The 19,115-nt window shown below is 40.8% G+C and overlaps 1 protein-coding gene across 1 annotated transcript in view; it reads left to right on the top strand.

Moving 5' to 3' along the window:
* The window catches only part of CDAN1 (codanin 1), a 34,804-nt gene extending 15,815 nt beyond the window's left edge, over nucleotides 1-18,989 (top strand). Inside the window, exons 11-28 of the mRNA XM_027641805.1 lie at nucleotides 285-493; nucleotides 1,126-1,240; nucleotides 2,035-2,178; nucleotides 2,785-2,951; nucleotides 3,552-3,633; nucleotides 4,323-4,412; nucleotides 5,491-5,545; nucleotides 6,576-6,709; nucleotides 7,413-7,516; nucleotides 9,003-9,152; nucleotides 9,561-9,624; nucleotides 10,110-10,188; nucleotides 11,185-11,342; nucleotides 12,688-12,795; nucleotides 13,172-13,235; nucleotides 14,414-14,616; nucleotides 15,347-15,454; nucleotides 16,212-18,989. Coding sequence (XP_027497606.1) covers nucleotides 285-493; nucleotides 1,126-1,240; nucleotides 2,035-2,178; nucleotides 2,785-2,951; nucleotides 3,552-3,633; nucleotides 4,323-4,412; nucleotides 5,491-5,545; nucleotides 6,576-6,709; nucleotides 7,413-7,516; nucleotides 9,003-9,152; nucleotides 9,561-9,624; nucleotides 10,110-10,188; nucleotides 11,185-11,342; nucleotides 12,688-12,795; nucleotides 13,172-13,235; nucleotides 14,414-14,616; nucleotides 15,347-15,454; nucleotides 16,212-16,337 — 2,160 coding nt within the window. The 3' untranslated portion in view covers nucleotides 16,338-18,989. The remainder of the gene's footprint in view (nucleotides 1-284; nucleotides 494-1,125; nucleotides 1,241-2,034; nucleotides 2,179-2,784; nucleotides 2,952-3,551; nucleotides 3,634-4,322; nucleotides 4,413-5,490; nucleotides 5,546-6,575; nucleotides 6,710-7,412; nucleotides 7,517-9,002; nucleotides 9,153-9,560; nucleotides 9,625-10,109; nucleotides 10,189-11,184; nucleotides 11,343-12,687; nucleotides 12,796-13,171; nucleotides 13,236-14,413; nucleotides 14,617-15,346; nucleotides 15,455-16,211) is intronic.
* The last annotated feature ends 126 nt before the right edge of the window (nucleotides 18,990-19,115 follow it).

The raw sequence follows: 19,115 nt of genomic DNA on the forward strand, positions 1-19,115 counted from the left end.
GATGTTCTCTCTGCACATCCACACGTAGCCTGCTAGGTATGACCTAGTTAGATGTATAGGATCGGAATTCCATCTTGCAAGATCTCTAGACTGCTTATGGCCGAGGTTGGTAGCATATTTTGGAATGAGGAAGAGTTGTTCTGTATGTGGATACCTGAAAAGATCATGCTTGGACTACTCCAAAAACAGTCTTGTGAGGAAACGATAATATGTTGGATGAGAGATAAGTGAAATGATGTTTTGTTACAAAATTTCCACCTCCCTACTCTTTCTGTCTCCTAAAGATGTGTAAAGGTCCTATTGGTGGTGGCGCAAGCTGGGGAGACACACCAGACCAGGATGTCCTTAATATGCTGGGTTCTGACAATCTGAGCCGTCTGAAGAGGCTGCAGGAAAGATTTGTTGTTCCTCAGAGCATCAGAGGACCTTGTCCACCCCCTTCATTCCCGGGGTGCCAGCAATTCTTCAGGGACTTCATCCTCAGTGCAGGAAGGTTAGCTGCCTATGCTTGCTGTTTCCTCTCTGAAATGTGTGGGTAACAGGAGCACCAGCATGTTGCTCTTGCAGCAGAGAGTTATTCAGAAAGATTGGGACCAGACTATATGGTAATATATGGTAATAATTTTTCTTCTGTAAAGCCATAATATTTTCTCAGAGGCTCTCAGCATTTCCCAGTGCCAAGGCATGCAGTGCTGCCTAGCAAGGACACTGGACTGGACAAGTGCTTCTTGCGTGATAGTGCATGAAGCCAAGGAGTACAGGATGAAGCCAGGTTTATGGTTTTGCTTAATGAGTTTTTCACAATTCACAGCATGGAGGAATTGTGATCTATGGGAGACTTTAATCTTAAGTTCAGTTGTTTCACAGCTTCCTGCTTTGACAGATCAGTTTTATTATCCTTATGCCAGGACATGCTAAATAGCATCTCTTTGAAAAAGTACAAAAGAAGTGGAAATGAAGGGGGTCAACCAGTACTAGTCTTGTCTTTTGCTTTCTTGCCTGTCAGTCTGTTCCATTGGATGTCTGCTGATGCTCATGAGACAAGCTTGAAATTTTACAGTGTGTTAGTTGAGGTTTTACTGCTGTTTTCAGCCCAGTCTGACTCATCATCATCTTTTGCTGAAGTTACCAGTTCAATCAGCACCTGATGGACAGTCTGTGCCTGAAGATACTTGAACTGAATGGCCTTACTCTGGTGGAGCATGAGCACAGTGATGGGGAAGCAGATATGGATGAACAGGTAAGCTTGTTTTTTGCAAACACATCTGGCAGGAATTTCTCTAAGTTGTTCCAGTACTTAAACAATTACTGGCTTACCTGTGAATTGCTTGGACCTGCCACTACTATATTACAGGAGAAGAGCTTCATTTTGTAACTCTAGTTACGGAAGTCTGATCCCCTTGCCACTTACTTGCATGCTTCAGGGTGCTTCATAGAACTGTGTCCTAAGAGATAATGCACAATAGTTTGGAAACTGGAAGCCTCCTTTTTAGGTTATTAGTATCCTGTGTTAGATCAGTGAAATAACCAAGTTGAGTTGTTGCACTCAGTTGCAATAGCTCCTTGTTACTTTTCCACGTAGAAGGATTTTAGTTTGAATTTGTAGTCATCCCTGTTCATACCTGTTCAGATGTTTCTTCACTCAACTATGCCTATCAGAGGTGTCACAGCTTATAGTTCATTAGCAAAGTAGCTGCCGAAGGTTCATGAAGACTTGCAAAGTGGTAGTGGTATAAAGGAGGCAATGTGAGATCAGCTCTGCCCTCTCATTGACTCCAAAGTTCTTAATATGAAGATTGAGCAGCTGCTTGTTTTAGAGAGCTCTTGAATAATTTCTTCTTGTGATGAAGTGAAGCAATGGAGACAGAAGCAATTTTAAATGCTTGATAAATACGTATTTTGGGAACTTATATTTATTAAAAGCAGTGATGAAGCTATGCGGTCCTTTTACATGAAGGAAATAGAAGTTTAGTATAGGTATTTGCTTTGCCAGTTTAGGGTAGCATTACCTCAGCTTGCCTTTCTTCATTTCAGGATGAAAAGAAGCGCTTCACTGTGGTCCTGTTAAGTCTGCGACTCCTTGCCAAGTTCCTGGGGTTTCTTGTTTTCTTGCCATATCGCACTGTGGAGCAGCCAACTAGAGACTTGCAAGATTCTGCATTAGCATTAAGAAACCAAGTAAGAAACCTAACATTGTCCTTCGCTTGACAGGCAGGTTTTCTAATCCAAGGAGGGGATTATGAATTGTCATGCCCTTTCAAAGTGAGCCAGTGGCTCCTGGGATGATGTTATGTGGTTCTGTGTCCCTACTGCATGTTCTGGGGTTGGGAACAAAGGAAAGGAGTTTGAATAACCTAGAAAAGAGGGAGCAATGCACTGATGGTAAGGTACTCAGTCTTCTGTTATTTCTGCTAATCTGGATCTGTCATACTAGAACTCTCACCTAGCTGTATTTATAGTGTAAAATCCAGCTAGCAGGAATGATTTTGAAAGTTTGGCACCCATCTCCTACCAGTGTGTCATTCTGAATGCAATGACTCCACTTGTACGTAGTCAGGCTTATAGCCTTGCTTTTGAAAGTCCCAGTGGGACCTTTGGTTGCAATTATAGTGTGGTTTTTACTTCTGCTCATGTGCAAAGAAGGGTTTTCATTAGCTAAAGTCACCTCTTATTGGTATAGAAGATGAAATCCTAGAAAGAAAAGTCAAGATACAGATAAAAGTTTTTCTTTAAGTATCAAAAAGTAACTTCAAACTGCTGCTATAACTTCTATTGTCCTTTAAGACCCTGCCTATACTGGATATATTGAAGCTTCTGAGACAATCTGTTCGAGATCAGCGTTCTATCCTTACTATTCCTTGGATTGTGGAGTACCTTTCCCTTGTGGATCATATTGCTCCTTTCCTGGATTACTACAGGAAAGTATTTGGTCTCTTGCTACAGGTATACAGGTAGGAGGCTGGGAAAATATATATATTAAGAACTTTTCTGTGAATATTTGTTTATGTAGTTGAGGTACTTGATGTTTGAGAATGCATACTGGCACTAGTTTGAGATTCTTATAAAAAAACCACTTTTTTTTTGGTGCAGATTGTCAGCACTTCTTATCTTACGTGAAACTACAAAGGGAGCATATCCTAAGATCAGGGATTAATCTTTGATTCAAATATGTGTTATGTGTTTTTTCATTAAGTAATTTAAAGTCTTTAAACCCCCACTTGCTCATTCTACATCAACAGCTGTGTATTTTAAACCTTGAATTTGATCCTTATACCTAGAAGATTTCCAATGCCTAAATAATCTTCTAGCTTACTTTCCTATATAAATGAGGAAAATTTGAAGCACATTCTAGAGAATGGCTTTTCCGGTGTAAACTTAAGACAGCATGCTGTTCAGGTACATACAAAAAAGTAGAGCTTGCTCTCCAGTCTTTTGGCAGACACGCAAGTAATGGTGTAATTAGAAAGTGAACGATTTGGGAATTTTTTCCTTAATGAAAATGGAGGTGCTGAAAACTCACACTTTCTCTTGCTGCTTCTGCTGCATGGCAGGTTAATGGTCCTTTCTGAAGATAAGAAGATGAGTTTCCTGAACAAGCTGCTGATCCTTGCAGTTCTGGGTTGGCTCTTTCAGGTAGTCTCCTGTGTGCATGCAGCTCTTCCCTGAAGAGAAAGCAAAAAACCTCCAAGAACCAAAATAGTATTGAAATAATTAAACCAATGCAAAATAGTAGTTTGTTGTTTTGTTGTGGGTTTTTGTGGGGTTTAAAGAATAATTGTATTCTAATGGAGAATTATTTTTCATTAGTGAAATTGTGTGAAGCAACATTTTTTTTTTCCAAAAGGAGTTCTAATTGCATCTGAAACACATTCTGTACTTATTAATCTGCATCCTTGTAAGCACATTGACAGCTTCTTCCTGTTAGAACTGGAAGCTCTTGTCACAAAGATGGAGTGCTAGCTGTCAGCTAGCTGTCAGCCTTAAATTATTAGGGATTTTTTTGTCTGATAAAGGGATGATGTGTGATGAACTTCTAAAATTCTTCTGTGCCTCCAGTTGGAAGCAAGGTAACTACCTAGCGGGAACATATTGGAAATGTGAAACATGGTATTAGAGGGAGGGTAGGGAAGGTGGCTTATGTTATTGTGATCATACCAAATATTTAATTTTATGGAAAGGTACCTAGGGCAGAGTGGATCTTTAGTACTAGTTGGGTTTTTTTTGTTGGTGGCAGGGTGGTGAGATTTCACTGTCCTCTTATCAGAAACAATGTAAGTTACTGACTGTTGTTTGGGTTGTAACTGCTGGATTTTCTGTTTCAGGTTCCATCAGTCCCTGAAGAGTTGTTTTTTACCACTGACGACAGGCAGGAGAGATTTATGATGGATACTGTGACATCTGCTCAGGCTTTGGTGAGTTAGTGCAGTACCATGTCCTCTGAATCTGTGGATGAAGATGGACCTACCAGGTCCTCAGGAGTTTAAAGATCTTATTGGGAACTTGGCTTCAGGGCAGCTGCGTTGAGAATATATAGGACAATAGATGTGATGCCACAGTTTGTCCAAGTGTCTCAATTGCATTTCATCCTGGGTTGTGAACTCTGTGTTACAGCTCTAGGTTTTTTGTCAGGCAGGAGCCATCTCACCTGCTGCAATAGTTTGCAGAACAGGTGCCAAGTTGTGCTGGAGGATCAGATGCTGTTTTCCTACTCACTGATTATTGCAGTACAAGGTGAGCTGATAGAACTGTAGCTCTTCCCGGAAATAAGTAATAGTAATGGTAAACAGAAGTAGTAAGATGGGACTGTATGAGCAAAGTTGCTGTCTTTGGGGTCACCTGTTTTCCAGTTACATGATAAAGGGTAGATGAACTGAAAATAGTATGAGCAAGCAGAAAAGCAAGTGAGTTTATAGGTGTGATGTGTCAGATAACTCCCAGACACGCAAAGGGATACATAGTATTCCTTGAAAAGTGAGAAGTATATTTGCTAAGATACACTGCCTTTATGGGTGGGATCTGAAGTTCCTTTTCCTCCCAGGGCCCTGCCTGCGCTGTGTAATACTGGGCTGACATGACTCCACAGCGTGGGGTTCCAGTGAGTCTGGGGGAAGGCATTTGTGCAGGGTAATGCATAGCAGATGGGCCTCATATATTTTCCTCCGTGGATAGGTTTCTCCCTTATGAGTAGCAGCTGTGGCAACAGTCCTGGTTCCCTTCTTTAAACAGCAGCTTTCAGCTCTGCTTCCACAGTGATCAGGAGCAAAGGCTGAGCTGCACTAATAAAATGTAGAGCAGGTCATTCTGTGTTACAGGGATTGACTGAACACTTGGGCTGCAGACTTTATCATTTTACTATGTGTTTGGAATCCAGTTATTGTTTTCATGGAAAGGCAGCCCTGAAACCTTCCTGTGACCATATGTATGGGATTTCTGACTTGACTGTTTCTTTCCCGCAGTATCCTTTCAGCATTTCCTTCTTTTTCTCACCAGGACTCTGTACCCTTGGTGGATCAGCAGTTACTTTATACCTGCTGTCCCTATCTTGGTGAGTATTTTTTTTATTTTTGCTATATAAATAAAATATATTAGTACTTTTTAAAAATTTATTTAGTTGTTTGTATTTGTCCTTTGGTATTGTAAGTCCTTGGATCATCTTTCTTACCCCTCCTCATAACTTCAGGTCTCAGTTGTATATGAGTCAACCTTGATAAAAAACTCTATTGCAGAAGCTCATGGAGCTGTAAATACTATCTGGTGAAGCTGGGGGAGGGAGGCTACACAGTCAGGATAAGTGATGTACAGGGTTTGAATACAGAGGAACAAGGGAAGCCATCCTTAAAAAGCTGGAAAAGAAACATTACAAGGAGTAAGTGAGTATACAGCTTTTCCATCCTAAGTATAGGGAGAGGTGTTTGTACTGCAAGGAATGTTTTGGTCCTTGAGCATATTTCTGCTTCCAGGCAAAGGGGAAGAATCCTTATGTGCCCTTGTGTTTTGTCAGGTTGTTGTTTGAGAGGTTTTTTTCCTGGGATTGTCTGCCATTGGTAAAATTCCTCTCTGTAGATAATAGAGCACCATATGGTGAGATGGTGCTCTGTTTCTTGGGACTTAGTAGGAAAACTATGTTAAACCTGCATCACAAAATCTTCTAGGAGTTGAACGTGTCATCAGGCTTTTCTTCTGGTATTTTCTCCTGCCCCTGTTGGAATTTTGTGTAACTGCTTGCCTTGTTGTCCTTGTAGACTTTACAGTTCTCGTTTGCCACACTAAAAAGCGATGTATAAAAATGACTGCTCCCTGATCCTTCTGAACAAGTTCAATGTGCTAGGGACCCTTATTTGGAAGCTACCTCTTTTCTGTTCAGAGCCTTGCCTGCACGGCATTGCTGTGCCGTGCCAGTTAAATGTGTGGGATACTCCTCTGCTTTTCTAAAACTTCCGCTTTCGTAGAAGTAGAGAGAATCTGCTCTAGGAACAGAACTGGCAAAGTGAAACTCTCTCTCTTGAGTTTTGATTTAATTTTTTTTCCCCTTGCTTTTGGCAATGATGACTGGTTTTGCATGTTTTCCTGTACAGGTGAGCTGCGTAAACTACTTGCCTCTTTTGTGGCTGGTAGTGGAGCAAAAAATGGTGGCTTTATAAGAAAAATCACTCCCACAGCTGCAGAGTCTTTAGCACCCAAGGCTTCTGTCACGCAGCGGAAACTGCAGGTAATAAAATTAGGGAGTCAGAAGGGGAAACGGGGCAGGAGAAATTGCTTGTACACAGTATTATCCTAATGCCAGGGAAAGAAGAGAATGGGCCTGTGCAGCAGGGAACATTGTGCTTAACAGTCAGGTATCCTCTCTCCCTGTTTTTCTGTTACAGTTGTGTGGCTGGGATACCATGTGGGTGTTGAAATCCAGATAACTTCAGTAAACATTCTTGCAATTGGAACAACTAGTCTGTTTATCTCTCTCCCTCTTCTTTAATATAAAATGTTGGTATGTTTCTCATACATTGTTTTGGTTAGATTGTAGCCATGCTTTCCGCTTAAAGAACAACCTGTGTAGGAGCCTACAGGATTACCAACCTGTATTTAGAAGACAGGATCCTTTCTTTCCAAAACAAACCCTATGTGGTGACTCATTTTTAGTAGGTGCTGTCAGAACTCTCCCATTCTTCCCTTTACAGAGCATTTGCTTTTGTAGTTTCAGAAACCCTGATAATGAACTTGGATTAAATGGCTAAAAGGGAATAGGGAGTAACTAATTTACAGGGATGATGAATGCTGCAGTAGCAGAAAATTCTAGTGTAGGCAAATTGCATACCTTTTAGCACATTTCCAGATGGTAGTTCTGTCTGTTCCTGTGTTGATGAGAGAAGGGTCTGGGTGGAGTGCTCTAATCAACTGTAGCACTTTCTGTTGAACAGGTGGAGTTGGAACAGGCCTTCTTCCACAACCAGCCTTCTTCCCTACGGAGAACAGTTGAATTTGTGGCAGAGAGGGTGGGATCCAATTGTGTTAAGCACATTAAGTAAGTGCTGGTAATCTGTTCTGTGACTTAAAAAGTGACTTTACATTATAATGAGACAAAGAGTTGATCCTTTGAACTTGTGTGTATGGGGGAAAGAAAGCTTCCCTCAGAGAATGCTGCATAGCAGACCACCAAGGCTACGTGAAACTGACCAGAAATGTCTTATTGCCATCACAGAGAGGAATTTTGGAAGAGATGCAGAGAGGAGATGTGTAAGGAGGTATAACACTTGGTTGTGAACATAATGCAGCATTTTGAGACTTTATATCCCTTTCAGAACATTCTTGCTAATGATAGGAAAATCTCATCTCAGAAGTGACCTCTGGAGGTCATTGCATCCAAGCTCCTGCTCAAAGAAAGGCCAGCTTTCAGATTGGATCAGGTTTATTGACACCTTTTCCAATTGGAAAAGTTTCCACCTTTTAAGGACGGGGATTCAGCCAGCCTCTTAGTACCATCCAGTGCTTAATTTTCCCAGGATTTGTGAAAAATGTTTCCTTATATCCTATTAGAATATCCCTTGTTCCAGTTTGTGCATATGGCCAGTCAACCTTTAGCTGTGCTCTTCCTGGAAGTCTTATTCTGTCTTCTCTTTAAACTTTCCTTCTCCCTTCACCTTTTTTTTTCTCTGGGCTAAGTGAAACTGACTACCCCAGTCTCCTTGGGGGCCACGTGCATCCCAATTATCTTAATGGTTTTTTTCTTTTCTCCAGCAGTTTCTCAAATTGTCCATGGCTTTCTTGTCCTGGGGTCCCAAAGGCAGGACACACTACTCCAGATGCACCCTCATGGCAGTGAGGGAAGCAGTAACTTCCCTTGACTTGCTGGCTGCACTGTTGCGATTGTCAACCCAGTATAATGTTGGCCTTCTTTGGATGCTGCCAACTCACTTTGTCTAATGGGAACCCCAGATCCTTTCTGCAGAGCTACTCCGTAGCCAGGAGACCCCAGCCCGTACAGTGCACAGTCGCCACCTCATTGTCTACCCTTTTCTCCACCTTTTCACAGTCCTTCTGTGTGGCAGCCCTGCCCTCCAGCATGTCACTTATGAGCTTGCTCAGGGTTTTGAACTGTTCTATTGTCCAGCTTGCTGAAGACATTAAATGATATCAGCCCATAAGGAATGCTGGTTGTACTGGGCTGCTGTTGACATCTTTGAGCTTCTGAGCGCTATCCGTTGAGCATACAAGGGCATTGCTACCAGAAAGTATACCTGTAACCAAATATGTTTCTACTAAAATCTTAAGGCTTTTGACTCTTGAGTCTTAGTACTATTTTGATATCTTCATTGCTGCTTTCTTCCTTGCATACAGAGCAAGGAGATGGTACAGTACTAAATACAGCAATTGATTCTTTTTTAGCAGAGTTGTTTATTGCACTCGAGATGAGTATCCCCTTAAACTGAGGAGAACAGCTGGGTACACTTAGTGTGTGCTTTTTTTTGTACCAATTTCAGTCTGTCTGATTGTTCTTGGTTTTTTTACAGGGCAACACTGGTAGCAGAGTTGGTTCAAAGGGCTGAAACCATGTTGCAAGATAAAGTGAAGGAGGATGCTGCTAGTCATGACAAACTTCTTGAAGAGGTGTGCACTCATCTCTATGAGGAAGGGGCCGAGGCACTCATCAAAGGCAGAGAGTAAGGAGGAAAACTTATTTAAACTTCTGCCTTCCCATCTCTTCTTACTGAAGAATCTATAAACCTAATTTAGCTTGGCCTGTCATGCTCAGGTTCTGGTAATTATAAACTATGACCTCTGCTCTTCTTAGAGTGACTGTCTGCTGTGCCTGCAGCCAGTTAATACTGTATCTGTGGGAAGGAAAAGGTGCTGTGTGTCCCTCTGCATCCAGCTCCACACAGACATCCACTGCAGCTATTGTATGTCCCCTGTTTGGAAAACTGATATTGCAGTTTGGTGGCTTGTAATTACCCTGTCCTTGTCTGGTTCTTTTGGTCTGATTTATTGCATTGTCATGTAATGAACCTCTGAGTATTGTCCAAGAATTTTGACTAATCCTGTGCCATGCTTGCTTTCTTTTTTTGTAGATTTTGCAAAAAGAAAGGTCCTGAGGCAGTAAGGGTGTTGTTGCCAGAAGAGACATCTGCAGCAGTATGTATATTCATTAAAATTTATTAAAGGCCCTGACTTTAAGTCTGGATTGTTACCATTTTTCCATTGCTGTTTATCTTATCCCTTAATAGCTCAGGTCAAGGGAACCTATTAATGCCCTCATGGGAGGACTGATAGCTAAGGAGAGTCGCTTCTACCAGGCAGCCTTGCATATTCTGGGTAAAGTGATACTCTAGCTCATAGGTAACTGTTGAGACTAGAATGTTATATAAATTGCATTCATCTTGCAAGGATAATGCTTTTGTTTTAGCATCAACTTCTACAAGAGTTGAGGTTTGGAAAATCAAAATGGGTCAGTCGTATTGCTCAAACTAGCAGTTCCCAAAGATGTGATGGTGCTCTGTTTATTCGTTGCATGCCAAAATTAAGCTTTTTTTTCCTCTAGACTTCATTCTGACTCTTCACTGACTGTAGTGCTGTGGCTGGTAGTAAATCTCCTATCACTTGTTGTCCCCCCTGTAAAGGTTTTAAGTAGTGCAGAAAACATTGCGGTGGAACTGGCTACTGAAAAAGCCTGTGGCTGGCTCTCTGCCAACATTGCAGGTGAGTACTTTGAACTGGGGCTTCTAACCTGTGCGTTGTACTTTCTTTTTTCTTTTTTTCCCGAGATCAAAGAACAGTTACTGTTGTAAAGTACTTGGTCATACTAATTTTTCTTTTAGTGGGAAGTGTGCAGTTACCCTGTCCCTCCTTGTTTAGGAATAAGAAGAATGATCTGTAGCTCTAAGAATCTTATTCAGGGGTCTTTCAGTCTTGGCCCATGGAAGTGATTTTTAGTTACAGAGTCTCGTAGGATGGAGAGAAGGAATTCTAAGGAAAGCTCCTTCTGGAAATGTCATCTATTTTGAAGTTGTCATAGCACTTCCAATGTATGCTAGACAACTGCTCTCTTTCAAGCCACCTTATGGTTTACATGTACAGAGAGCTGAAATCTTCTGTAAAACAAATACTTCTTGGACTGGGTGTCTTTTCTGCAGGCTGAAGGTAAGTGCTTTTACTCTGTAATACTGCTCTGGCAACTCTTCAGAATCTCTGAAAACCGATTTTTTTCAAGAGGTTATGCAAGAGTCTGGTGAGGAATATTCAAGCACCGTTTGCAGCCACAGGAGTTTAGTGTTTTGGATGTTGATCAAAACTTATTTTGGTAGAAGACATATGACTTTCATGGGCACAGTGGTTGAACTGGTATGGTCATGCTGAGTCAGCTTTCTACTTTGGCATTGCCTCCTGGCTTAGCTACTGCGTTTTTTAAACAGACTGAAATATTTTGATGGAAAATGAGATGAGCTGCCAGTGGTACCTGGCAGTAATGTGTGGGTGCCTTCTAAAGCTGTGGGTTAACACACCCTCTCCACATGTGCCTCTGCCCATTAAATATAGTGGGAGGTCAGAGTGAGAGGGGTTTGAAAGTGTAAACTGTCTTTTTTCCTTATTTGCCATGGCCCTTGGTGTGAGAGGTTAATAGTGTTTGGAAACAATTCTGTGTTTCATTGGGGAGAAAAACTGAAGTAGACAGGACTTGTTCCCTGTTCTCTGTAGCACTCATCAAAAGAGAAGTGAAGGCAACCTTCAACAGAATGCTTAAAGTCCCAGGATTTCCCTTGCCCAGTGAGGATACTCTGGAGTTGAGAAGGGACTGCCCTCCAGGCTGTCAGCACTGTGCTCCATTTCCCTCTCAAGTCATCAATGAGATTAAGGTATATAGCGTTCACTTCCTGGCTCACCCTAACTCCCTTTCTGTTTTTCACAGTCATGGTTTTTTGGTTCGTTGGTTATGGAATTTTTATGGTTTGTTTTTGTTGTTGTTTTGTGGGGTTTCGTTGGAGTTTTTTTAAGAGAATGTTTTGGTTCTAAGGAACTGACTGTGGGGAGTGTTTAGGAAGCACAGTGGAAAGTTCCCAGGTATTTTTTAACCACCTGCTTGCTGTCTGATCAGAGTTCCCTGTTAGGAGTCCTATCTCAAATACAGGATTTCTGGTAGCATTGGCAGTGTGGCCTTGATATGTTTAGCATGGAAACTGCAGTATAGTGAGTGTTGTGTACAGTTGTATGCTGAAGAGTCAACATATCAAAATAGTTACTTTTTTGTGGACCTACTCTTTTTATGGATAGTCTCCTGGCCCCTGCTCAGAGTCTCCTGGCCCCTGTTGGTCCTTTCAAGTCTGTAGAACTTGGTAGACTATCCCATATTATACACCAGGAATTCTTTATTGAATTAAGTGTCTGATGAATCTGTACAGATCTATTGAAAGGTTTTTGCCAGTCTGCAAATGTACCTTCATTCAGTTAAAATTAGGGGGAATCAGAATATCTTTGAAAGAGGGTGATGATGTGGACTTAATTTTAGCCTTGGATCCAAGCAATTTTATATTCAAGCTGGTTTAAATTACATTTTGGTTATTTCTCCCAGTCTTTTAACTAGTCACTGTTCTTGTTAAAATCTTTCAATCATATAACCTATGTAAACTATGAGGAAAGGAAGAATTCTGAACACTTCACTTTTTTACCTTTGCATGTTCTGCCTCTTTTTTTTTTTTTTTTTTTGCAGCCGTTTGTCTGTTTAAGCAGTAATGTTGGATATCACTGTCTTTGCTTTCCCAGCAATTGAGTGGGAACAAGTTCACATCCTTTAAAGCTTTCTTGCTTTTGCTAAAATAAAAACAGAAGGATAAGTTGTGTTGACACTGAAGCTTCCCTGAGAATATAAGGGGGCTCTGGATTTCCCAACACTTCTACCCTGAACTTGCTTGCTGCACTGTCAGATTTATCTAGAGCTTTCAGAGCTAGTATTTTTAAGGAAGATAAACTCATTGCCATCGCTGAATTTGACTTCATAACATTAGTGAGAGCTGTCCTAGAAAATCATACCTTGGTAAGGTTGTAAAAAATTCAGCTTTAATCTGTCTTTTTAAATGTATGTACTAGCTTTATTTTAATGAAAATCCAAGGGCTACTTACGAAGTGCTCTGTCATAGGTCCAAAGATCTGTTTGTGGAAGAGAAGGATACTAATATATGAGTTACTGCTGTCTTTTTCATCAAGGATGTGCTCTGTGTTGCTGTGGGCCCACGGGATGAGGGTGAAGTGATTGACTATGTCTGGTTGGAGTGCTTGCTAGGAAGATTGAGTCAGACACTTCAATGCAGAAAGGTAAAAAATGTAAAAAAGTAACAAAAAAATTCTTTGAGACTTTGAGCTGTCTCAATACCTGTAAACTTGTTAGTTTGCCTTGCCTCACAGCTGAGCTCAGTTGAGTGTTTTTTGTTTGAGCTCAAATGTGGCAATGTTGCGCTGCATTTTTTTATACTGTGTAGATCTGCTTGTTACTTCAATTTACCTTTGTAGATCCCCTTTTCATATATGATCTTTTCTTGTTTTTCAGTCTTTAATGGTCTCCTGATTACAGCTCTGTGCTTCTTGCTGTAAATTGCCTGCTCTGCTTAGTTATTTTGATCCCTTGTGAAGCCTGTTTTATCCAGTTTGTAGTATGGGGAGAAAGATACAATTTTTTGTGTGTGTTTTCCAGTTCATGTGTCCCACATCAGAACAGCAGCTGGCAAAGTGCTCTGTTGAGTTGGCTTCTTTGCTGGGTAAGTCAGTCATGATAAGCTATTTAAGACTGAAATCTGTTATTAAAATTCCCTTAAATCCTTGAGGTCAGAGACTGAAGTATTTAGAGCTCGTGGATGTTTGATTCACTTTGGTTTCATTGAGTCTGCAGATTTTTTTCTGTTGATTTGAGTAGTTGCTTTTATTCCCTTCTACATTCAGTGGAATGTACATTCAGCATTGTACAGTGACTAACCATCCTTCAGACCTTGTTCACATCTCCATTGTTTTTTATTTATTGATACATTCATTTGAATATGGGATATGTTTTCCAGTATTTCTGCTTCTGAAAAATTGTGGGTGACTTTGTTTTTTTTTCATAAAGCAAGAGCCTTTTCCATTAAATTATGTTTTTATGGCTTTTTTCTTTTTTTTTTTTAAAGAATGGAAATAACTTGTTTCCTATGTGTTGTGACTTCTGTGAGCATTTTCAGTTTGTTTTTTTTTCTCTTGCTCTAATGTGTAAATATGTTTTTCTCAGCAGTAACTTGTGATCTGAATGTAGGTGTTTTTTAATGGGCAACCTTCTCATTTCTCGGGTTTAGAACCTGCTTAAGAAGTTTTATACATAATTCATTTTTTCAGAAGGCAGTTCACATCTAATGTTGTGAAATTTATTCTGGAGGGCAGCAGTCTAAATCTGCCCCATTCCATTAGACTGTACCAAGGAAGATCTCATATCTTGCATCTTGCATGTTTAGCTGCAGTTAAACACTGTTCAGCTTTAATTTCTCTTGTATGAAGTTATGTAACTCTGCCTATAGTCTAAACTATGGACAATTATTCAATCTGTTTATAGATTTAAATGTTGTTTTACTGTATTACTCTTCTCTCTTTGGGAGTAACACCTAGGTTCTCTTCAATTAAATATGAGACTGACCTTTATATAGTCAATTGTCTTTCAAGACTTGAGGCTAAATGCCAACCAGATGGGGGCTGTATGCCAACAAAATGGTATTCTTTGACTGAGGAGTATAAATCTCTTCCTATGTAATACTTGTCTGTATAGTTTCAAAGCTCATAATTTTGCATATTTCTAAACTCCAGTCCTCTTAGATTCACTGGTTTGTACTCACTAAGTATGCTGTTGTACCAAGATGATGACTATAAAAGGAAACAATGCAGCTGTAGAAGTTCATTTTTCATTCTTTCCTCGCAGTTTCAGATCGTGTTCCTCTGAGTCTTGAAATCAAATGCCCAAAGAAGAGCCCCGAGAGGCTGCGCGTAAAGAATGATCCCACCTATGGCCTTCTAAAACTGCTGCTCTCTGTCTGGAAGGAGGACTTTGGGACACCTGTTCCTGTGCAGCTGATCTTTAGCAAGAAGAACGTTAGTTACCTTGCAGAAGTTAAGCTGCGAGAGGTAAAGCTTGTTCTGATCTGTGGAGCTGCCAGTTGTCCGCTCTGGTCAGATACTCTGTGTGAGTTCTGCCTGCCCACAGCGTTCACTGATGGCCTGTGTGAACGAGGCCAGTGGGGCTTGTTCTGCTCTTGCCTGGTGCTGTTTCTGCAGGGGTAGTGAAGAGAGGACCATGTGCTACTTGTCAGGGTTTGATACCTGTCTGGGGGGCTCTCAGGAAGGTACAGTTTCATTTAGGAACAAATGGCAAAATGCTCCATTTGACCTGGAATGTGGTGAGGACTGGGCACACATGATTCTGTAATTGGTTGCATTCTTATGTTTTGTATCAGCTTTTCATTTTTGCATGCATATTGGTGCTATAAGCACCCCAGCTATGAAGCTGAAAATCACCCTATTTAGTTGCAAGCTAAAACCAGCTTATTTCAGAATGTGGAAATAATTTTTCAAGCTGTTCTTGAACAGCCAGGAATTAAATACTTGGTGTGTTGGTAAACTGAGAGTTGGAAATTATGAGACTCTATGGTAGGGCACAATGTATGAAGTAGAAGAATTTTGTTCACTCAGTTTGGATGTTGCTCTTGTCCTCATTGTCACACCCAGATAAATAATGTGTTTGCTTCTTTTTGCCACGTTCTGATCCCAAAGAAAAATGTGAATTGTGTATGGATAAAGAAACAAACACAAAATCCATTTCTTTTTGAGTTTTTGATATTTTTTTTCTCTTCTACAGTGGGATTTGTTCCTTTTCTTGCTTCATGGTCTTGTAGAACATGAACTAATGAGAACTAGTGAAATAGAGAGTTGCCTGCATAGCCTTGAAGAGCTCCCTTGGCCCTCAGTAAGTAATTAGATGTGTGTGAAAAATAAGTGAAATAAAAAGTAAAGCTATATAAACAGCCAATTCTTGTATTTTTATGTCATATAAGTAAGGCTTCTAACCTTCCTGTCTGTCATCCCTGCTAAATGCAGCCCAAGGACTGGCTTCTAGCAAGCTTGTTACTGTTGCTGTTGTTCGGCTGAAAGCTGTACTTGTGTGAATCCAATATTGCCCATGCAGCGAAAATGTTTCCAAGAAAACTGTAAACCAGTTTTGAAACCAGCTGTCCCAGTTTCCAGCTCTCAGTTCTAGCCTGAATGCGCTTGCTGCGTTCCAGTAGAGAATGACGTGTTGGGAAGGGTTTTAACTGACCCAAAGTGCACTTTAAAACCCTGTGATTCTTACCACTAGAGTGTGAGAGGAGTAAGACTGTTCTAGAGGAGTCACACTGTTCTGGCCACAGTCAAAATGTAGGGAACCACCCGAATGCCTTGCTAAAAATTTCATGGCTGGTGAACACTTGCATGTTGGAGATGTTGAACCATTTAAACTGTGGCAGTGATCTTTTCTGAGAAGGGTGTGGGTGTTGGGTGGGAGACTGAACATGCAGACCTACAGGCATTCATCTTTGCAGTCAGTTCTGTAGCTCATCTAGGGTCATCACTGGAAAACCATCAATGTGTTAAACCTTCTAAGGTTCTTCACTAGAAAAATTAAGTAAGCCTCTTTGTTGACTTTTGTTAGTAAGGGTTCTCTGATTTGTGTCTGTTTGTTACAGGATTTCTTAAAAGACCTGAAAATGCTGTCCAGAGTATTTGTATCAGAACATCATACAAAGGAGCTCAGGACTAACCCTTGTGAGCTGACCAGACGATCTCTAGGTACTGTGACCGCACAAAGTTAGCAGAGGTGGACTCTGTGGGCAAAAATTACTAATGAAGACGCAAATGGGATTTTTAGCATTTCTGAATGGATTGGGAGCTCTTTGTTGGGAGCATACTGCAGATAAGGGGTCACTTTGTGCAAAACCTGCACTGTCCATGGACATTTGCTGTGGTGACTATGCTGAAGGATTTACATCAGCAAATGGATCTCCAAGTCAAAAGTCCTTTAAGCACCTTGATTATGGCTCAGAGCAGCTGTTCTTTAGACTTATAGGCACTTTTTTTATTTGTACAGCAACAGGCTGTGACCAAACCCAGGAATCAATTCAAGTGGACAAGTGTCTTTGTGATCAGAGAGACAGTTCCTTGGTGTCTGTCTCTTCTCTCAACTCAATGTGATTTCTCATGCTATCTTGTAAGAAGAAAGCCTCTACTGTCAGGGGAAGGACAACGTGAACCTATATGATACAGAGATGTGCCTATATTTATTTTTCATTGTAAACTCAATGTTGAAGGTTTGATTTTAATTTTTTAAGACTCATTTTAAAAGTTAAATCATATTAAATACACCAGACCATCAAAGGCATTATTCTTAAAGGATGTAGATGCTAAAGTGGTTTTCCATCTCTTGTTGGAAACAGAACTTGTAATTTCCCAGGGGTTTTAATAGAAATAAGGGAGAAAATATCTGTTTATATTTTTTACTGAAGACAGTATTTTTAAGACACTTTTATATTATGTGAACATAAATGGCATCTGGCTGCTATCCACTGGTTTTTGTAATTCTTCTTGCCTTGAGTTTGATTTTTTTCAGTCAGGAGGTGCTGCAGCAAGAAAACTACAGCCTGGAAGAGCAGATAAAGTAGTGAAAAAGCACTGTCATGGTCCCCGGAGAGCAGATTTTGAAAGGAGTCCTTTTTTTTGGAGGACAGTGGTATTTTTCTGCCCTTACAGGCAGATTGTCACCAAGGATATGATCTCCCGAAGTATTTCCTTAAACTGGAGTTTGTGGCAGGGACTGCTGCTGACTAGCAGAATATGATTAGATGCTCATTAGCTGTCTCATGGGATCTCCTGCCCACTGCCTGGTAGCAGTGAGGACATTACTTCCTTTTGTCTAGGAGTGTCCTATTAGTGTAGGTTTTTTCAGAAAGCAAGTTCTGTGTTAAAGAACAACATCCAGACAAAGTAAAGACCAGGATTTTTTAGCTTGCTAATTAACTAACCTCTTCCTTGTATAAGGTGAGAAAAGAGAACATCTTGGAGTCCGTGATTTAAGAAAAACCACAGGATTCATTAGGCAGAAGTGTAGCTTCTGTTAAAATATATGTTATGCAGAGAGAGAAACCGTAGAGGCACATCAATGTCTGAACTGTACTGAGACTTGTCTTGTTTACTAAGCCCTGTATTGAAAGATTTGGCATGTTCCATCTGCATTGCTCATTTTAGGGGTTTTCTGATGTGAATGAAGGAGAGAGTCCCTAAAAGTAGGCCATGCTGCATATACAGCAAGACATGGGAATACAAATTGAAGCAGCAAGTACACCATATCATGCCATACCTGCATCCTGAGGCTATTATGTTTTGTTTTGCTGCAGATCTCATTTGAAATTGCTGTTTGTCATAATAAACATTATTAAATGTCTTGTCTCATGTTCAAGCTGTCAATATATAACCTCTTCGTACTAGGGTGAAGAACAAAACAGGTACCTTGCCACAAAGAATGAGGCAGAGAAAGTATAGTAACACCTCCTATCCAGCCTGCTGCTGCTTTGCTTCTACTGAAATAGAGCTTTGTTATAAAAGGGGGAGGAGGCGGGGCACTGGGACAAAAAAAAAAAAGGAGCTCTTGGCTCTGGCATGGATTTTATTTGGGTATTGTAGAACTGTTTGTGTAGATACCATTGCTACAGCCATTTTCACGAACTCAACATACCTACATTATCCTTCTCTAATACAACGTTTGGAAGATTTATTTGAAAGCTGGCCAAGCCTCAGAAGCAGTTTGCAACATCCAAAGAACACAGTTGTGCCCTATGGGCCAGGAGACAGTCAGTTCTCCAGTGGGACCCAGGTAAGAAACACCTCTGTTTCTGCGTTCTTATGACTTAATGCAGTTACTGCAGTTCTTGGGAACCCCATGGTACCCAGCCACATTTGCTCTGTAAATCCAGACACCTGACTTTGTAACCAAACCTTAGGAGCAATTGTATAGCACTGGATTTTCTGCCTGTGGATGCTCAGCAATGGGACTGTGCTCATGAGGATGCACAACTCTGCAGTCCCACTGGGCTGGTGGACTCCTCTCAGTGCCAGTGCCTCAGGTGTTGCACCTCTTCCCTGTGCTCTGCTCTAACTGTAGTGCCAGTGGTGCTGCAAGCAGGAGAGCAGTAGGGAGAAGAGAGCTCACAGAAAGCTAGGTCTGAGTCTGTGGCCTTTCTTCGGCCAGTCTTCCCTACTGCAAACTCACAATTCTCAAAAGAAAATTAGGAAAAACAGTGTTATATTAACTTTCTTCTGAATGTGCAGGTCAGGGGAGTTGTGTAACAGGACTCAGGAAGAAGCTCCAGCCAATGTCATTTTTTTAAATACAAAAATAAAAACAAACCAACCCTTTGTTGGGATGACATATGTCACAGAACCCAAATCTAAGCAGTGACTGGCTTATTAACTCTTGTACCACAAGTTTATATTTGATGTGTATGCCTTAGCAGGCAAGTGGGAGACACACAGCTGTTATCACAAGCTTGCCCTTGTGTTATCCATCTATGGAACTATATTGGATGGAAAAATAGCTG

This window comes from Corapipo altera, unplaced genomic scaffold, assembly GCF_003945725.1.
Source record: "Corapipo altera isolate COAL_440 unplaced genomic scaffold, ASM394572v1 23b, whole genome shotgun sequence".
NCBI classification, from domain to species: Eukaryota; Metazoa; Chordata; class Aves; order Passeriformes; family Pipridae; genus Corapipo; species Corapipo altera.